This window comes from Ursus maritimus, unplaced genomic scaffold (genome assembly GCF_017311325.1).
Source record: "Ursus maritimus isolate PB19 unplaced genomic scaffold, ASM1731132v1 scaffold_20, whole genome shotgun sequence".
Lineage (NCBI taxonomy): Eukaryota > Metazoa > Chordata > Mammalia > Carnivora > Ursidae > Ursus > Ursus maritimus.
Genome location: NW_024424453.1, coordinates 26,485,488 through 26,505,630, shown reverse-complemented (window position 1 = coordinate 26,505,630; position 20,143 = coordinate 26,485,488). Strand labels below are relative to the sequence as shown.

The 20,143-nt window shown below is 37.4% G+C and overlaps 1 protein-coding gene across 3 annotated transcripts in view; it reads left to right on the top strand.

The window, feature by feature from the left end:
* PPP2R3A (protein phosphatase 2 regulatory subunit B''alpha) overlaps positions 1 to 20,143 on the top strand; it is a 204,928-nt gene that overhangs the window by 117,845 nt on the left and 66,940 nt on the right. For all 3 annotated transcript variants that reach the window (XM_040636783.1, XM_040636784.1, XM_040636785.1), the window contains 3 exons: positions 1,051 to 1,125; positions 15,526 to 15,612; positions 19,331 to 19,487. In XM_040636783.1, coding sequence (XP_040492717.1) covers positions 1,051 to 1,125; positions 15,526 to 15,612; positions 19,331 to 19,487 — 319 coding nt within the window. The remainder of the gene's footprint in view (positions 1 to 1,050; positions 1,126 to 15,525; positions 15,613 to 19,330; positions 19,488 to 20,143) is intronic.

Sequence of the window (20,143 nt, the reverse complement as noted above, 5' to 3'; positions counted from 1 at the left end):
AAGTTAAATAGTAAGGTCCATTGGTTTGAGACTGTGCTGGTAGGTATGGATAGCTAACTGTTCTGAAGAATCAAAGAAAAGAGGTATAATTGATATCTGCCCATTTATAACTAGCCAATTAATAGATTATATCCATGTTGGCACTGCATTTACTAAGCCTCTGGTTATTAAATAGGTTCTCTAGGTTATTCAAAGTGCTTTAAAAATCTAATTAGAAAATAAAAATGGTATTTCAGGGTTTTAATATTCTAATAGTCTTCCATGAGAATAAAATAGCAGATTTTAAAATAAAAATAAAATCCTAAATCGAAAATAGATTTGTCCACACAGTCATTTTGATGGACATTAGCTGACTCACACAATTTAACATAGATTTCGAACTTGGCTACATGGCTATTTTTTTTCCCTCAGAAATTTCCCATTTCTCTAGGTTAAGAAAGAATCATTGTAGTTGGCTTGTATTTTATCATCTTTATTCTGAAATTTCTCTTAACAACCCCTAGCCCAGAATCTGTGGGGTGAGTTTCCCTGACATGATTTGACATGTTAGAATTCCTATACATACCTCTAAGACATTTGATTCACAAATCACCAATAGCTAAATTAAAATTTTAATATTTTATTAAAGTGTACTAGCATACAAAAAAGCACACGTAAGTATGCTTGTAATAAAATTTGAATGTAATAACGTGTTAAATTTTAGGTGCATTGTTCGGTATTCTAAAACTAGGTTTGCTCAACTGGCTACTTATTTTACAGGAAGGAAAAATTCTGTTGGAGTGTTAGTATTTTTTATTTTGCTCTTTGGTATTTTTTTTTTTAAGATTTTATTTATTTAACAGAGAGAGACAGCCAGCGAGAGAGGGAACACAGCAGGGGGAGTGGGAGAGGAAGAAGCAGGCTCCTAGTGAAGAAGGCTGATATGGGGCTCGATTCCGGAACGCCGGGATCACGCCCTGAGCCAAAGGCAGACGCTTAACGACTGAGCCACCCAGGCGCCCCGCTCTTTGGTATATTTGTTAATTTAGTTTTGGTTTTAATCTTTTTCAGGATGTGGTGGATACACACCCTGGCCTCACGTTCCTGAAAGATGCTCCAGAATTCCACTCCCGCTACATCACCACGGTAGGCTGAGTCTTCTTTCTTCTTAGTATAGATCTATAAGTCTCCTTTGTCCAGGCTTTCAGAACTTTATGCAAAAGGTAACCTGGGCTATAATGATCATTTTAAGTGGGAGGAAGGTACAGTAAATTGAATTCATTATTTATATCTACTTTCCTTCTTATAAGTACCAGTGTACACAGAATTAGAGTAATGTATTCATTCTGTCTGGTCTTATGAGGTACACTTTTTGCTTTGTCATTAATATTGACACCCAGTTGATATTGAGCATTTACAAATAATACTGAAAAGAATTTTCAACAGCCTTTCCCAGAAAAAGATGTGTCTTTCCCAGAAAAAAGATGTGTCTCAAATTTAGAACTGGAAATGACAATGAGAAATAGCTTACATATAATCAGAAAACAAATCATATAAGAATTTAACATAGTATAGTGACAGTCTCCCACTTTGTGAGGTGCTCTCATTCCCTGTTTCTCGTGAGTGGCCTCATTTGACCAGTCACGGGCAAGGCACAAATGGTGAGTCAGAGCACACCAGCCTCTAAGTGCACATTGCAGCCACGTCCAGCATTCTTTGCCCTACCTCCCAGATTATCTCTGGAGGAATTCCAAAGATGAGCCCCAGGACAAACCCCTCCATCACAGCCACACTCAAGTGAGTTAGCCCTTGCGTCTGGTTCACATCCCCCAGTAAAATTACAGGGCAATCACCTCTGAGGTAAACCCTCTTATTCTTAGGGTACTTTTTGTTGGCCATGAATTTATTGGGTTCTGTCAAGTTACAGAATACTATCATTCTTTTTCTCCTTTCAGAACTTCATTCTTGGCTTTTACATTTGTTCTATTCTGTTGTAGAACTTTGTAAGTCTTTCTTTGAGCCAGAAGGTGTCACTGTCTTCTAAGACTATCTCAGAAGTGATTTTTGCCTGTTAACCATACCACTGTACTAAATTACTGCTACCACAGTCACCCTGGTGCAGTCACCCTCGTTTCTCACTTCGATTACTTCTAATTGGTCTCCCTACTTACACCTTCATTGCCCTTTGGTGTAGCCTCCACAAAGCAGAGTAATCCTTTGAAAATGTAAGTCAGATCATGTCACTCCTCTCTTCAAACCCTCCAGTGGTTTCCCATCTCACTCAGAGGAAAAGCCAAAGTCCTTGCTGCGACTCCCCATAATCCCCCGCCACTTGCCCCCCACGCACACCCTTACAACTTCTGGGCTCTCATCTCTCCTATTAACCCTCCCCCTCACTTATTGTGCTTTGGTCACAACTACATCCTCACTGTTCCTGGAACAGACCAACTCCACTTCTGCCTCAGGTGCTTTTTACTTCTTCTTTCCTCTGCCTGAAACGCTCTTTCTACAGATTTCACATGACTTCCTCCTTTATTTACTTCATCCAGCTATGCACTCGGATATTCCCTTATTGGTGAGGCCTTCCCTGAACACCCTTTGCCCTCTTTACCCTTCTTCTCCCTCTGCCCCTTCCCTCTATATCCTCTATTCATTTGTTCTGCTTTATTTTTCTTCTCAGCTCTTATATCATCTGAGGTTTTAAATTTTAAATTCTCCTTCTCTATGATAGAAACTCCACTGGGGCAGGGAATTTGTCTATATTTTTCACTACAGTATCTCCAATACCTAGAATAGTGCCTAGCACATATTAGATATACAGTATTTACTGAGTAAATAAATGAAATTATTCATGCTTAAGAATTCTACATGTTAACTCTGCCTTCAGTTCCATAGGGAATTATTGGGTTCTGATTGTTGATTGTTCTATAAACTCAGGGCATGTTAATAGCATAATTGAAAATCTTAAGAGCTAGTAAAGATCTTAGAGATAATCCAGCCGAACCTTCTACCAATTCAGAAAATGCTCTCTACAGAGGAACTTTTTATTGGAATTTATTCTTACAAAAGATGTTAAATAACAGAATTGCAAAACAGAGATAGATTTCCTTTCTCTACACTTTCTAGTTTGGTATTTGTTGAAGTACCGTGGACCCATGATGGTCTGTGGTCATCTAGCAAGTGGTCCCCAGGAATTTATAATTTCAGAGCGAAAAGCCATGAAACAATTTTGTTCACATATAGTTCACATTTTCCTAGAAATTCTGTTATGTTAATCATTAAACAAAGAGAACAAAATCGGTCAATTAACAGGATATAATAAATTATCTCTGCTGACACATTTTCATGGCATTTGCATATTATTTATATTTTTTAAATTTACACTCTGATATTATTATGCTGCTTTATCCCCAATTCACAAAAATAAATCCATTACTCAGATATTTACTAAATTGTAAAATACTTGTGATGAAATAATGATAATAGGGCAATTCAAAACAGCATCATAACATAAATAGTAAACAAGATCCCATTGAGAATATAGAATGTGAATCTCTGTGTACTGAGATAAGTGTATCTATTGTGATAACCTTACAGTACCATCTGAAAAAGGAAAGTGCAAATAAAAAGTATCACATGAGTATCTGGAAACAGATATTTATTAAAGGACTGATTATCTGTTCTCCCTGGTGCCTTTTCTATTGTGAAATCTGGTCAAATAATGGTATGAAGTCATTGGAATTTGTGCATTACTTCAGAGTACAGTGAGTTTTTCTAGAACAAATTCAAAAGAAGTTTTCTAGTATGAAATTAATGAATGTTCTTAATGGCATAAAAATGAATGACAGAGGAGTTTTTGGAGTTAAGGTGGCAGAGGAGTAGGGGACCCCTTTTTCAGCCGGTCCCCTGAATTGAGTTGGATAGGTACCAGACCAGCCTGAACACCCACAGAATCAGCATGAGATGCAGGAAGATACATCTGGATCTCTACAAATGAACATCTCCAGTGCTGAGTATTGACGTACGAAGCGGGGAGCCGTGAAACCGCACACAGATATCGGAAGATAAACGGAAGGGGGAGGGAGCCGCCGCATTCGGGCGCCGGGAAGCAGTAGCCACCTGCACGGGGGAGCGGGCAGACTCGCGGACCGGCACCTGTGAGAGAGCAGACTGAGACCGTGAGCTGGAGAACGCGCACGACCAGACTGAGACCGGGAGCTCCGGAGCACGCGGGGGCGGCTGGCGGCTGGTGGTGTTAGAAGCACAAAGGACAGAGACGCACCGGCCCTGAAAGTGAGGGCTGGGACGCCGGGTGTGGGGCGCACATCCCGGGACGCTGCAGGGTTGAGCAGCACCAACAGAAACAGAGTTAAAGTGGCCAGAACATCAGTGGAGAATGGTCCGCGATCCCTCTGTTCTGAGACAGAGGCTGAGATTTGGCCACTGCTGCTCTGACTCTCAGAAGAGCCACAGAAAACCGCCAGGGAAAGCCGCCAAGAACAAAAGCCTGGAAATACCAGCTCGGTGTGCCCATCCCCATCCCCTACGGGGACATGGAGACTCTACCCAAACAGGGTTGCCTGAATATCAGTGCGGCAGGCCACTCCCCCAGAAGGCAGGCTGAAAAATCAAGAAGCCCACATCCCTAAGGTCCCTATAAAACAAGTGCGCACTGCCTGGGTCCCGGTCAATAATTTGGGCTCTGGACAACCCGCAACCTCTCCTCATCAGAATGACGAGAAGGAGAAATCCCCCAGCAAAGAAAGACAATGAGTCTGTGGCCTCTGCCACAGAACTAATGAATATGGATATAACCAAATTATCAGAAGCGAATTCAGAGTAACAATGGTCAAGATGATGTGTAGACTTGAAAAAGTATTACGAAAATGTTAATGAGAATATAGAATCTCTAAGGGCGGAAATGAGAGCGAATCTGGCAGAAATTAAAAATTCTATGAGCCAAATGCAGTCAAAACTACAGGCTCTGACGGCCAGGGTGAATGAGGCAGAAGAACATATCAGTGAACTGGAGGATGGGTTAGTAGAAGAGAAAGCTAAAATAGAATCTGGGCTCAAAAAAATCCATTCTCAAGAATGTAGGTTACGGAGATTACTGACTCAATGAAGCGTTCAATGTCAGAATCATTGGCATCCCCAAGGGGTGGACAAAAACAGGAGTCTAGAAGAGATATTTGAACAAATTGTAGCTGAAAACTTCCTAATCCAGCAAGGGAACAAACATTCATGTCCAAGAGGCAGAGAGGACCCCTCCCAAGCTCAACCACGACAAACCTCGCCACGTCATGTCATAGTGCATTTTACACTTAAATATTAGATCCAAGGATACAGTATTGAAAGCGGCCAGGGCAAAGAAATTTCTCACGTACCAAGGCAAAGGCATCAGAATTACGTCAGACCTGTCTACACAGACCTGGAATGAGAGAAAGGGTTGGGGGAGCATTTTTAAAGCTCTTTCAGAGAAAAACATGCAGCCAAGGATCCTTTATCCAGCAAGGCTGTCATTCAGAATGGATGGAGAAATAAAGACCTTCCAGAATCGCCAGTCATTGACCAATTTTGTAACCACGAAACCAGCCCTACAGGAGATATTACGGGGGGTTCTATAAAAGTAAAAAGGCCCCAAGAGTGATACAGAACAGAAAGTCACAGCCAATACAAACAAAGACTTTACTGGCAACATGGCATCATTAAAATCATATCTCTCAGTATTCAGTCTCAATGTGAATGGCTTAAATGCTCCCATAAAACACCACAGGGTTGCAGATTGGATAAAAAGACATGACCCATCCATTTGCTGTCTACAAGAGACTCATTTTGAACCTAAAGATACATTCAGACTGAAAGTAAAGGGATGGAATACCATCTTTCATGCCAATGGACCTCAAAAGAAAGCTGGGGTAGCAATTCTCATATCAGATAAATTGGATTTTAAACTAAAGACTATAGTTAGAGACACAGAAGGGCACTATATTATTCTTAAAGGATGTATCCAACAAGTGGATATGACAATTATAAATATATATGCCCCCACCAGGGGAGCAGCAAGATACACAAGCCAACTCTTAACCACAATAAAGAGACATGTAGATAAAAATACGTTATGATAGTAGGGGACCTCAAACACTCCACTATCAGAAATAGAGCACCCATGCAGAAAATTGACAAACAAGGGCTTTGAATGCCATACTCGACGAGTTGGACCTCATAGATATATATAGAGCACTACATCCCAGAACTAAAGAATACTCATTCTATTCTAATGCCCATGGAACATTCTCAAGAATAGACTATGTTCTGGGTCACAATACAGGTCTCAACCGATACCAAAAGACTGAAATCATTCCCTGCATATTCTCAGACCACAACGCTCTGAAACTGGAACTCAACCACAAGGAAAAATTTAGAAGAAACTCAAACACTTGGAGACTAAGAACCATCCTGCTCAGGAATGACTCGATAAACCAGGAAATCAAAAATCAATTTAAACAATTTATGGAGACCAATGAGAATGAAAACACAACGGTCCAAAACCTATGGTATACTGCAAAGGCAGTCCTAAGAGGGAAATACATAGCTATCCAAGCCTCACTCAAAAGAATAGAAAAATCTAAAATGCAGTTTTTATATTCTCACCTCAAGAAGCTGGAACAGCAACAGAGGGACAGGCCTAATCCACGCACGAGGAAGCAGTTGACCAAAATTAGAGCTGAAATCAATCAAGCAGAAACCAGAAGTACAGTAGAGCAGATCAACAGGACTAGAAGCTGGTTCTTTGAGAGAATCAATAAAATTGACAGACCACTGGCAAGACTTATCCAAAAGAAAAGAGAAAGGACCCAGATTATTAAAATTATGAATGAAAAAGGAGAGGTCACGACGAACACCATTGAAATTGGAAGGATTATTAGAAATTTTTATCAACAGCTATATGCCAATAAACTAAGCAATCTGGAAGAGATGGAATCCTTCCTGGAAACCTATAAACTACCAAGATTGAAACCGGAAGAAATTGATTCCTTAAACAGGCCAATTAATTATGAAGAAATTGAGTCAGTGATAAACAACCTTCCAAATAACAAAACTCCAGGCCCGGACGGTTTTCCTGGGGAATTCTACCAAACATTCAAAGAAGAAATAATACCTATTCTCCTAAAGCTATTTCAAAAAATAGAAACAGAAGGAAAGCTACCAAACTCATTCTATGAGGCCAATATTACCTTGATCCCCAAACCAGGCAAAGACCCCATCAAAAAGGAGAATTACAGACCGATTTCCCTAATGAATATGGACGCCAAAATCCTCAACAAGATACTTGCTAATAGAATCCAACAGTACATTAAAAGGATTATCCATCACGATCAAGTGGGATTCATACCTGGGATGCAAGCGTGGTTCAATATTCGCAAATCAATCAGCGTGATACATCATATCAACAAGAAAAGACTCAGGAACCATATGATCCTCTCAATCGATGCCGAAAAAGCATTTGACAAAATACAGCATCCTTTCCTGATTAAAACCCTTCAGAGTGTAGGAATAGAAGGTACATTTCTCAATCTCATAAAAGCCATCTATGAAAAGCCTACTGCAAATATTATTCTCAATGGGGAAAAGCTGGAAGCCTTTCCCTTAAGATCAGGAACTCGACAAGGATGCCCACTCTCGCCACTATTATTCAACATAGTACTAGAAGTCCTTGCAACAGCAATCAGACGACAAAAAGGGATCAAAGGTATTCAAATTGGCAAAGAAGAAGTCAAAATGTCTCTCTTTGCAGATGACATGATACTCTATATGGAAAACCCAAAAGAAGCCACTCCCAAACTATTAGAAGTTATAGAGCAATTCAGTAACGTGGCGGGATACAAAATCAATGCTCAGAAATCAGTTGCATTTCTATACACGAATAACGAGACCGAAGAAAGAGAAATTAGGGAATCCATCCCATTTACAATAGCACCAAAAACCATACGTTACCTTGGAATTAACTTAACCAGAGACGTAAAGGACCTATATTCTAGAAACTATAAATCACTCTTGAAAGACATTGAGGAAGACATAAAAAGATGGAAAGATATTCCATGCTCATGGATCGGAAGAATTAACATAGTTAAAATGTCCATGCTACCCAGAGCAATCTACACTTTCAATGCTATCCCGATCAAAATACCAAGGACATTTTTCAAAGAACTGGAACAAACAGTCCTTAAATTTGTATGGAAACAGAAAAGGCCCCGAATCTCCAAGGAACTGTTGAAAAGGAAAAACAAAGCTGGGGGCATCACAATGCCGGATTTCGAGCTGTACTACAAAGCTGTGATCACAAAGACAGCATGGTACTGGCACAAAAACAGACACATAGACCAATGGAACAGAATAGAGAGCCCAGAAATGGACCCTCGGCTCTTTGGGCAACTAATATTTGATAAAGCAGGAAAAAACATCCGGTGGGAAAAAGACAGTCTCTTCAATAAATGGTGCTGGGAAAATTGGACAGCTACATGCAAAAGAATGAAACTTGACCACTCTCTCACACCATACACAAAAATAAACTCCAAATGGATGAAAGACCTCGATGTGAGACAGGAATCCATCAAAATTCTAGAGGAGAACATAGGCAGCAACCTCTACGACATCGGCCAAAGCAACCTTTTTCATGACACATCTCCAAAGGCAAGAAAAACAAAAGATAAAATGGACTTGTGGGACTTCATCAAGATTAAAAGTTTCTGCACATCCAAGGAAACAGTCAGAAAAACTAAGAGGCAGCCCACGGAATGGGAGAAGATATTTGCAAATGACACTACAGATAAAGGACTGGTATCCAAGATCTACAAAGAACTTCTCAAACTCAATACACGAGAAACAAATAAACAAATCAAAAAATGGGCAGAAGATATGAACAGACACTTTTCCAATGAAGACATACAAATGGCTAACAGACACATGAAAAAATGTTCAAAATCATTAGCCATCAAGGAAATTCAAATCAAAACCACACTGAGATACCACCTTACGCCAGTTAGAATGGCAAAAATAGACAAGGCAAGAAACAACAATTGTTGGAGAGGATGTGGAGAAAGGGGATCCCTCCTACATTGTTGGTGGGAATGCAAGTTGGTACAGCCACTCTGGAAAACAGTGTGGAGGTCCCTTAAAAAGTTAAAAATTGAGCTACCCTATGACCCAGCCATTGCACTATTGGGTATTTACCCCAAGGATACAGACGTAGTGAAGAGAAGGGCCATATGCACCCCAATGTTCATAGCAGCATTGTCCACAATAGCTAAATCGTGGAAGGAGCCGAGATGCCCTTCAACAGATGACTGGATTAAGAAGTTGTGGTCCATATATACAATGGAATATTACTCAGCTATCAGAAAGAACGAGTTCTCAACATTTGCTGCAACATGGACGGCACTGGAGGAGATAATGCTAAGTGAAATAAGTCAGAGAAGGACAATTATCATATGATTTCTCTCATCTATGCAACATAAGAACTAGGAAGATCGGTAGGGGAAGAAAGGGATAAAGAAGGGGGAGTAATCAGAAGGGGGAATGAAGCCTGAGAGACTATGGACTCTGAGAAACAAACTGAGGGCTTGAGAGGGGAGGGAGGTGGGGGAATGGGATAGACTGGTGATAGGTAGTAAGGAGGGCACGTATTGCATGGTGCACTGGGTGTTATACGCAACTAATGAATCATCGAACTTTACATCAAAAACCAGGGATGTACTGTATGGTGACTTAACATAATATAATAAAAAAACATTTTAAAAAAATGAATGACAGAGGCATCATTCCCTATCCTGCTCAGAGCAAAAACTGATAAGGTCACACTATTTCTTAGAGACTTAGATCAGCCTCTGAATTAAAGATAAATATCTCAGAAAAAGCTAAATTAATTTATCATTTAACCCTATTGAAGTTATATAATATCAGTGGCATATAGTATAAAACAATATATTTTTTTTGTTTGCATGCTAGAGTTATTCAGTAATTTCACTTTCTCTTGTTGCAAGAAACTACTGACACAAAGTATGGCTCAAATATTAGTTTTAGTGTGGCACTCATATGGTGAAAAGTTGGGCCACTTTTATTTTCTGTTTATCACTGAAAAACCTATGCTGTAGGAAAAGTCTTTTTCTTTGTTTAGTTAATTATTTTGTCAGCCATTTTTAGACTGGAAAGACACCAACTATGCATACAGCAAAAAGAACATCACAACCCAAATTAGAGAATGCACCTAAAGTTACTCCATATTCTCCTTTATTTCCAGAGACAAGTTGGCATTGGAGAAATAAGAAATAAGTCTCTTGATATTGAATGAAAATGAAAATTGGAAATACTAGCAAATTATAGCCCTTGAGTTTGGAGTTTTGCATGCCATTCAAAGAAATTGCCAGTGAATAAAAGTCTCTACTTATCCTAGCTGGCATGTGCTGACTTTTGAGGAAAGAGTTGCTCACATGAGTTTTTCAAATAAACAGATTGAAAATACTTCTTTGTGACACTGGTGCTGGCAGCAAAGACATTTCTCTGGCTTGCTCAGATGGTGTCTTAGTGACATATTCAGTGTTTGATTGGCCTGAAGCCATCTCTTTAGGCTGAAATGCCAGCATTTTAATTGTTGAGGACAAGGTACTGATATTTCCTGAGATGACTAAACTGTGGTGGAGACTGCTTATCACTAACAGCTTGACTCTTCCCCTTGAGAACTTTTCCTCTTGATAGAGAAAGGAGGAAATTTGTATTAGATTTTTTTTTAAGTCCAAATTCTGCAGAAGTCCAACAGAGAAATACTTTTCAGAGCTATATGAGCCAGAGTGGATCAAGGATCTTTTCACCACTCCCTGCCAGGTAGAAGAACCATGCTTCTAGCATTTGAGTATGGTCATCTGCATAATTTACCTACAATGAGCAATCTCTGTAATTTTTGTGTCTGCATCCAATCCACTTTGTCAAAACCTGTCTGACAGAGCTATGAAACACTTGCTCACATTTCTGGCGACCTACATCTGTGAATCAGAGGTTTCCAGTTCAATAGATATAAGGAAAAAGAAAGGAAACTGCCTTAAAATTCAAACTATCAAGTTGACTAAAGATCCCTTGATAAAAAATTGTCAAATTTTGTTACACTCACTGGTGGTAAACAATTATTCTTACTATTACTAATTCTTTAAAAAATTTTTTTTCCTATTTTAAAAACTGTGATTAATTTCTTTTTTATTTACCTTAAAGTGGTAGAATAGGCTGGTGATGGGTGGTGGGGAGGGCACGTATCGCATGGTGCGCTGGGTGTTATACACAACTAATGAATCATCGAACTTTACATCAAAAACCAGGGATGTACTGTATGGTGACTACAATAATATAATTTTAAAAATTTAAAAAAAAATAAAAAAATAAAGTGGTAGAACAAAATTAGGGGAAAAAACAAGGGTAGATGTAGAACCAAGCAGCTATGTGTTCTCACCACTAGATGGTGCCCGTACCTCAATAAGCTAAAATGCTGAATCAGTAATGTGGAAACCAATAAATATGCTGATGAAGTGGGGCTACTGAATAAAGAGATTTAGGCTACGGAAAAATGGACAAGTACATTTTTGCACATTATTAGATAAGTAAGTTAGCATAGGCTAAAAGTAGAAAACGCTTAACAGAATGTGAATTTTAAAAATTCTGTCAAAAAAAACAAAAAATAGCAAAACAAGCAAAAATAAATACAGATTAATGCTTTATCATTTTAAATGTAACACAGTACCTCCATAAATAATATATAATATTTGAGGAATATATAAATATAAAATTCTGTTAGATAGGAAACTTAGACTTTAGATAAATTTATATTCAAAATCAAATAATAAGGATAAAAACCTAATGTTCAACATAGAAAATTTTAGTGTAATAATATGTATTGAAAATGATTTTTACTTGAGAGAGGAGCCATGGTATGATAAATGGTATTCTTACTGTTTGTTTTCGTATATATAATTTATGTACTAAAAATCCTCCATCTTTTTTATATGAACTTCTGCTAAGCTAGTGTTAAAAATACACTGTTGATTAAGGAGGGCACGTATGTAATGAGCACTGGGTAATATTATATAAGACTGATGAATCACTGACCTCCACCTCTGAAACCAATAATACATTATATGTTAATTAATTGGATTTAAATTTTAAAAATAAAATTTAAAAAAAAAGAAAATGCTGTCGAGTAGGACACATTTTCTGCCCGGAAGCACCTCAGTCAGAGTCTGAGTGATTAGAACCAATAGTGAAATTAGAAACCTGCTAGTCCCAGCTCAAACCTAATGCACTATCTACCCAGTAATTTTAGTTCTGCTTTCTGGTGCAAAACAGAGCAAGTCGGCTGCTTCTTCCGCCTGATAGTCAGCCATTCAGATTATGATCACATGTACACTTTAATCTTATTTTTCCCTCAAGAGTAAAAATTACTAAATTTGTAACATCTTTTACAATAATTTTGAATATAGTTACCATTCCCTGTTTTATGTTTTCTGCACATTTTATATGCTATCTATCTGTGAATCATAGAGAATAGTACTGATTTATGGAAATACTAATTAGAGACGTTTCTTGGGTTAGCATCCATCTGCTATTTACAACTCTGAAGAGAGTTATTCAGCTAGCTATGACTCCAACCCATATGTCTCTATCACAGGTACAACATAAAAGTCTTTGTTACACAAGTCTCAAACCTCTTTAATTTATCAAGCAATTTTCTAAGGAAGACATACAGATGGCCAACTGGCACATGAAAAGTTGCTCAGCATTACTCATCATCAGCAAAATGCAAATCAAAACCACAAGAAGATATCACCTCATATCAGTCAGAACGGCTAATAACAAAAAGACAAGAAAAAAATAAGTGTTGGCAAGGATGTAGGAAAAAAGGAACACTTGTGCACTGTTGGTGGGAATATAAATTGGTGTAGCCACTATGAAAAACAGTATGAGGTTCCTCAAAAATTAAAAATACAACCACCATAGGATGCAACAATTCCACTGCAGGGTATTTATCTAAAGAAAACAAAAATATTAACTCAAAAAGATCAGTGCACCCCATGTTCATTGCAGCATTATTAGCAGTAGCCAAAATATGGGAACAACCTAAGTGTCTATCAGTTAATGAACAGATAAAGAAGATGTGGTATATACATACAGTTGACCCTTGAAAAACATGGGTTTGACCTGCACGGGCCACTTACTTCAAATTTTTTACAGCACTGTAAATGTATTTTCTCTTCCTTATGATTTTCTTAATATTTTCTTTTCTCTGGCTTGCTTTATTTTAAGAACATAGTATATAGTACATATATAACATGCAAAATATATGTCAATCAGCTGTTTATGTAATTGGTAAGGTTTCCAGTCAACAGTAAGCTATTAGTAGTTAAGTCTGGGGAGTCAGGTTATGTGTGGATTTTCGACTACACATGGCTGGGGTTGGTGCCCCTAGCCCATGAAATCTTGCCATTTGCAACAACACTGATCGACTTTGAAGACATTATGCTAAGTGAAATAAGTCAGACAGAGACAAATACTCTATGATCTCTCTCATATGTGGAATCTTAAAAAAAAACAACAAGCTCATAGATAAAACAGATTGGTGATTGCCAGAGGCAGGGAGTGGGTATAGGCAGAATGGGTGTAGAGGGAGTCAAAAGGTATAAACTTCCAGTTATAGAATAAGTAAGTCATGGGGATGTAAAGTACAACACGGTGACTATAGTTAATACTATATATGCTATATATAATTAATACTATATATAATATAGTAATATAAATATATTGCATATTTGAAAGTTGCTAAGAGAGTAAATCTTAAAAGTTCTCACCACAAGAAAAAAATTCCATAACTCTGTATGGCGGCAGATGTTATGGAGACTTATTGCAGTAATTTTGTGCAATATATGCAAATATCAATCATTTCTTATACCAGAAACTGATATAATGTATATCAATTATTCCTCAAATAAAAAATATATCAAGCAATTATTAACCACCTGATATTTGCAGAGCACCATATCAAGCACTAGGATGCAAGTCAAGAAATACCTGGTACCTTGGAGTTTGGAGGTGATGATGGTCATGTGAACCAGTGTTTAGAATATAACCATAGGATGAACTGAAGGAGACCCACATGACAGTTGGAGCACAGAAGACAGAGCTCTACCCCAGTCGCTGTTCTGGTGCTTCCTGTGCAGTTAGCAGTTGAACTAGATTCTGAAGGGTCAGGAATTAGCACTGCTATAGGATAAGCAAAGCTGGGCAGCAGAAATCTGGGCCTTCATTCTGAGGCTGGTTTTTCCCTGCTTTGTTTGAGAATCACTCTCTTTGCTAAGGAATCCAGAAGGGGAATGGTGGTTTTAGTCCCTCATTAGGCCTCTTCTCTGGATAGATGTCCAAATGTCTTCCCTTTTTTGTTCTTTCACTAAAATAACTTTTAAAAAGGATCTAACCTCTTCATGATAAAACCACCAAGGATACAGGATTTCTATTAGATAGTCAAAATCAAAGGCAAAGTGTCGAAAAAAGCTGCTTGTGATGAGCACTAGCTGTTATATGTAAGTGATGAATCACTAAATTCTGCTCCTGAAGCCAGTGTTACCCTATATGTTAACTAACTAGAATTTAAATAAAACATCGAAACAAACAAACAAAAAATTTAAGCTGCTTAAATTGATCTTCTCACTACTACTTCCTTTTGGAGGAAAAAAAACAAAACTAGTGGCTAAAAGGGAAATTAAATGCGTGGGCATAACCCCTAGTAAAATGGTTAAGAATACACTGTGGCCTCCTTCCTCCAGGATAGCAGCCTTGTCTTCCTTCTTCAATCCTCCACTACACCACAACACACATGTCGTCAATCTCAGACACATTCGCTTATCATTCCCTCCTCTCTCATCCTGTCCAGGCTCTTCTCCAGAGTTTCACATCTATTATTAAACTCTTTAAACACTAGCTAATAACAAAATTGCTCATGCCCAAGTAAGGACTCAGTTATCCCGGATGTATCTGAGTTTCCAGAAAGAGTCTGGAAGACTAGAAGTCTTTAAGAGTCCAATGATTAAGGCTATAATAATCAGAATAATGCCCTCTTGAATCATATGATGGCGGCCATTCTTGTGACCCACCAGTTGTTAAGCCGACCCAGTGTATATTTCCCACCTCTTTTGCCTTCCCAAAATATCCATTCCAATAAACACTGCTTGAATCAGGCATCACTGTAAAAGATGAGAGGTAAATAAAGTGACATGTAGGTAGGTGGGAAATGAAGGCTTATGAGCAAAAAATATCTTTTTATTCTTCTTGGAATTATAGGGGACGTGGATGTAGATTTTTAAAATATGATGTTAGTTTTTATTAGAAATTACACTTGCCATAATCAGAAAACCAAAACGTAGCTTGGTTCAAGATACAATCATAAGATGGCCTTTGGTGAAGTAATAGATATCTTCAGTGTTTTTATTTGATTTGTTTTCCTTTTGGAACCAGGTTATTCAGAGAATATTCTACACAGTCAACAGATCTTGGAGTGGAAAAATAACTTCGACAGAGATAAGAAAAAGCAACTTTTTGCAAGTATGTCTCTCATTGGAATTCATATATAAAGAACAAATTAGGTGCATCTGGGTGGCTCAGTCGGTTAAGCTTCAGCCTTCAGTTCAGGTCATGATCCCAGAGTCCGGGGATCAAGTCCCGCATCAGGCTCACTGCTCAGCGAGGAGTCTGCTTTTCCCCTCTGCCTGCTCTGCCTACAGCTCTCCTTACTTGTGCGCACTCTCTCTCTGACAAATAAATAAATAAAATCTTTTTAAAATTTTTGAAAAAGAACAAGTTAAATAATATTCTTATTTCATTTAACAAATATTTGAGTGCTTATTGTATGCAAAGCACTTTCACTGCTTTCAGTCATTAAGCATTTACCAGATACCTGGGATGTGTTGGGGAGAACAAAGATGAATAACAAGGGATTTTTATATCAAGGCACATGGACTAAAAGTAAAGTGTACAGTCACACTGGACAAAAATTTCCACAGAAACAGATAACAATTATGCAGAGAAGGCCTCACAGAAGGACTGACCTGTGATCTTGACCTTGGAGGATATCAGAAGTTTTTCAAAATAAAAAATTAGAAGGAGAGTCCAGATAGCGGGAGCAGCATAAGCGAAGTCCCAGAAGCAGGAAAGTGTCTACAGTCTAAGACAGAACAGTCTAAAGTGGCCAGTGGCTCTTCAGGCCAGTGATACAGCCTGAGGGGTGAGATGGGCTGGGTTAGGAAAGGCCTTGTGAAAGGAATAGAGGGGTTTCATCTTGATCCTTTTAGCAACGACTCTTGATCCAGCTCCTACTGGAGTGGAGAAAAATACTAAAAAGTCCTTTTAAGAAAGAATACATTCCATTCAATTATTTTACTTATTTAACCAAATAAGAGAGAAAGTATTGACCACTAGTGGGAGCCTTTTACCGAGGTAATCTTCATGCCTGATTGTTGAGGCTTCCATTAACCTAAAGAAAGAATTGTTCATACTTGAAATATTTTATTTTCAATGAATCATACTAAATGAAGCTTAGGCTAATAATACAACCTTATGTAGTCTTTATTTTTCCCTGTCTTCTTCTGGGACAAAGTAATGAAGACTTGGCAAAATTAGCAGCCCATAATCCATATAAAAACCTTTTTTATTCTAAAATGAATAGTAATCATCACAGTCATTGTTAATATTTATGGAACACCTGGTGCCTGCCTCTCTCAGTAGGTAACACAGGATGGGTTGAGACGGTAGTAATTCCATAAAAGAGGCCTTACACCTTAAGAATGGTAATCCCTCACAGTCCTGAAGCACATTAGGGTTTGTAACCGTTTCTGGAATTGTTATAATATTTTTTAATTGATGATAAAATTTGAGGTGCAGATATGGGTGAATGACTTAGATAAGATCACACAGCAAGTAAATGGCCGAACTAGAAACAGAATTCAAATGTTCTTTTTAGAGCATGATTTAATTTTTCCCCCTCTTCCCTACCCCTCTCCTACTCTTCCTATTAGTGCATTATTCATGAATGTATGCTAATGATTTATATGCTCATAAAGCAGTCAAATAATATGAACATATCTAGAATAATCAGCAGAAGTCACTATTTATCTCTTCACCCTACCATTTCATTCCCTTTCCCAGAGGGAGCCCATCCATATTATCTGTGGTTTTATTCCCTTGTATGTATCCATGGAGTAAACAGTTTTATTTTGTATGGCTGCTTTTTTAAGGCATTTTTAAAAATATATAAGGTCTTTCTGTTAATTTTGTGTTTTTTTCCACTAACAGTATATCTTAACATTCTTTTCATTTCCATGCATATAAAACTATCTCATTCTTTTAACTGCTGCATAATCTATGGCATGGCTCTACCATAACTAAAGTACATATTCCCCTATAGAGGGTGTTTAAGTAGTAGTTTTCAGGTTTTTCCTATTTGCCATGATGCAGTGAACATCCTTGTACTTTCTTCCTGTGTGTATATAGGTAAGAATTTTTTAGAATAGACTACTGGAGGGGAAATCCTGGATCAAATGGTATATGCATTTTCAGGGTTTTTTCTTTTTTAAGATTTTTTATTTTTAAGTAATCTCTACACTCAACATGGAACTCAAACCCACAACCCCAAGATGAAGAGTTGCACACTCCACCAACTGAGCCAGGCAGGTGCCTCAGGGTGGTTTTTAGTTTGATAGATCTGCCAACTTAGCCTCCTAAAAACCTGTACCTGTAGTTCATACTTACACATTGACCAACAGCACGGGTTATCTGTCTTTTTCATTTTATGATAGTCCAGTAGGGGAAAATGAGAGCTCCTTCTCAAGATTTCTTTTATTGTACATATTCTCCTTTATACATGTTAAAGAGCATTTTACAAAACAAAACATTACAAGCCATGTTTGGAAAACAGGAGAAAAATCATATTTCATCACCCTAATAAAACTAATAGCATTTTTGTATGTGTTCTTCTAGTCTTATATATATGTGCAGATTTTAGAATTTTACAGAGTTCTTAGTATGTATAATCTTATATCCCATATTTTGCATTTACCACATCATGGTTTCCCTTTGTTTCTGTGTAGACTTTATTATTTTTACTGGCAACAGAATCTTCCATTAAGAAGTTTTATAATTTATGTTCTCAACTTGCCAGGGCATATTGGTTTCCCAGTATTTACATTTCAGAACATAATTTTTTATCGAAGTAATTTATTTGCATTATGAAACAGTTACCTCTGTCCCTTATAATTTTTTCACCTTGAATTCCATTTTATTTTCCAATAATATTGACATGTTTTCTTTTTGTTAAGATTTAGCTAGCATATATTTGTCCTTTTTTTTTTTAAACCTCCTTTTAAATTTTATTCTAGATTTATCTCTTACAGATATCATATACCTAGATATGTTTTGGGGGGGTTGGTTTTTATACTCAATCTGAAAATACTTTAATATGGACACTTAATTCATTTATCTTTACTGTGATTGTTGATATATCTGATTCAATTTCTGCCATCTCATTTTGCTTTTTCTATTTCTGAAATGTTTTTTCAGCTTCTTATATCTTTCTGAATCTTTCATTTCTGAAAACATCTTCATTTATCTGCCCACTTACATGATAATTATAAGAATTATAAGAATTCTGGGTTCAAAATTACTGTTTCTGGTTTTTTTCTATAAGGCCACACAGTGAGTTAACCCCAGGTTAACTTCCAGCTCAGGGCCCTGCAGCTCCATCCCCCATGGCTTCTATGCCAGGCCGCCACACATCAGCACAATGCTTTACATAAGTCACCTTCATGGTAAACTTGATCTCATTACAAAACCAAACCTGGTATGTGGATTTCCACTCTACATAATAGAATAGATGCTTACTCTTCATATTTTTGGAAAGTTACAAGCAGTGTCAGGTTATGACCATGTAATTCAGCCTATTGTCTAATTGTTCTGGCTTGCTAGTCTGGGGACCTCTGATGGGCTGCAGTCTCCTTGGTTAACAGTCCTTCCCTTCCCTTGCTTTTAAATCCTCTACTACATCTAACCCTTTGCTAAGCATAATACAGAACTCGTAAATGCTTATAGACTGATCATTTGATTAAAGTTTGGAAGAGGTTGCTTATTAAAGCTCCTGGTTTGGTACCCAAACCAAAAATTTTAATTCAATTTCAAATAAAATTTTACTAGACTGTATAACGACCAAAGCTGGGTTTCATAATTCTAAAATTAATAAAATAAACTAATCTTTCTCTTCATACTATTTCAGACGCTAGCCCTTTTGGAAGAAGAGGAAGATATAAACCAAATCACAGATTACTTCTCCTATGAACATTTCTATGTTATTTATTGTAAATTCTGGGAACTAGATAGTGATCATGACCTCTACATCAGCCAGGCAGATTTATCTCGATACAATGACCAGGGTAAGTGTTTTATAGATGTTAAGACTTAACTACTTTGCAAAAGGCAAGAGTTATATGAATTGTTATATGAATGGGAAATTCCCATTTCTTAAATTCTTTATCTAATCAAGTTCTCTTTAAAGAGCCAAGAATTTTTAAGTGGGAATGGGTGAAAGTATCAATTTTTTATTTAGAAGGCAAGTATAGGAGAAGGGACTTACAGTAAGTAAGCAATTAGAGTCTTTGTTTTGATTAATTGCTGACTCTTTATAGTGATGTTTATTTTCTAATGATGAATTGAATAAGATCCATACCTATGTAAAGTTTATTTGAAAGAGAATGTATACACACCCTTATAAATTTCCCATTTTACAGTGTTTATAAATAGCCAAGGATGAAAATGTTTCTAACTTGTTTTCCAGGAATTATAAAAACTTACTTTTTGGAATATAGTTCCAGAGTAAGTATTTTCCCTGTAGATGAATTTTGTGTGCTTTCTTTTATCAGAAAGAAAAAATATATATCACATGATATTATCCCTTTTGCTTCATTTTCTAAGTAAACTTAGAAACTATTACCTGATGACTTAATATTCTTCACCAAGCACCAAAATACATTGACTCATTTTTTTCTCATAAGATCGTCCCTGTTCTATTCTTAAATGTCTTCTCAGGCAC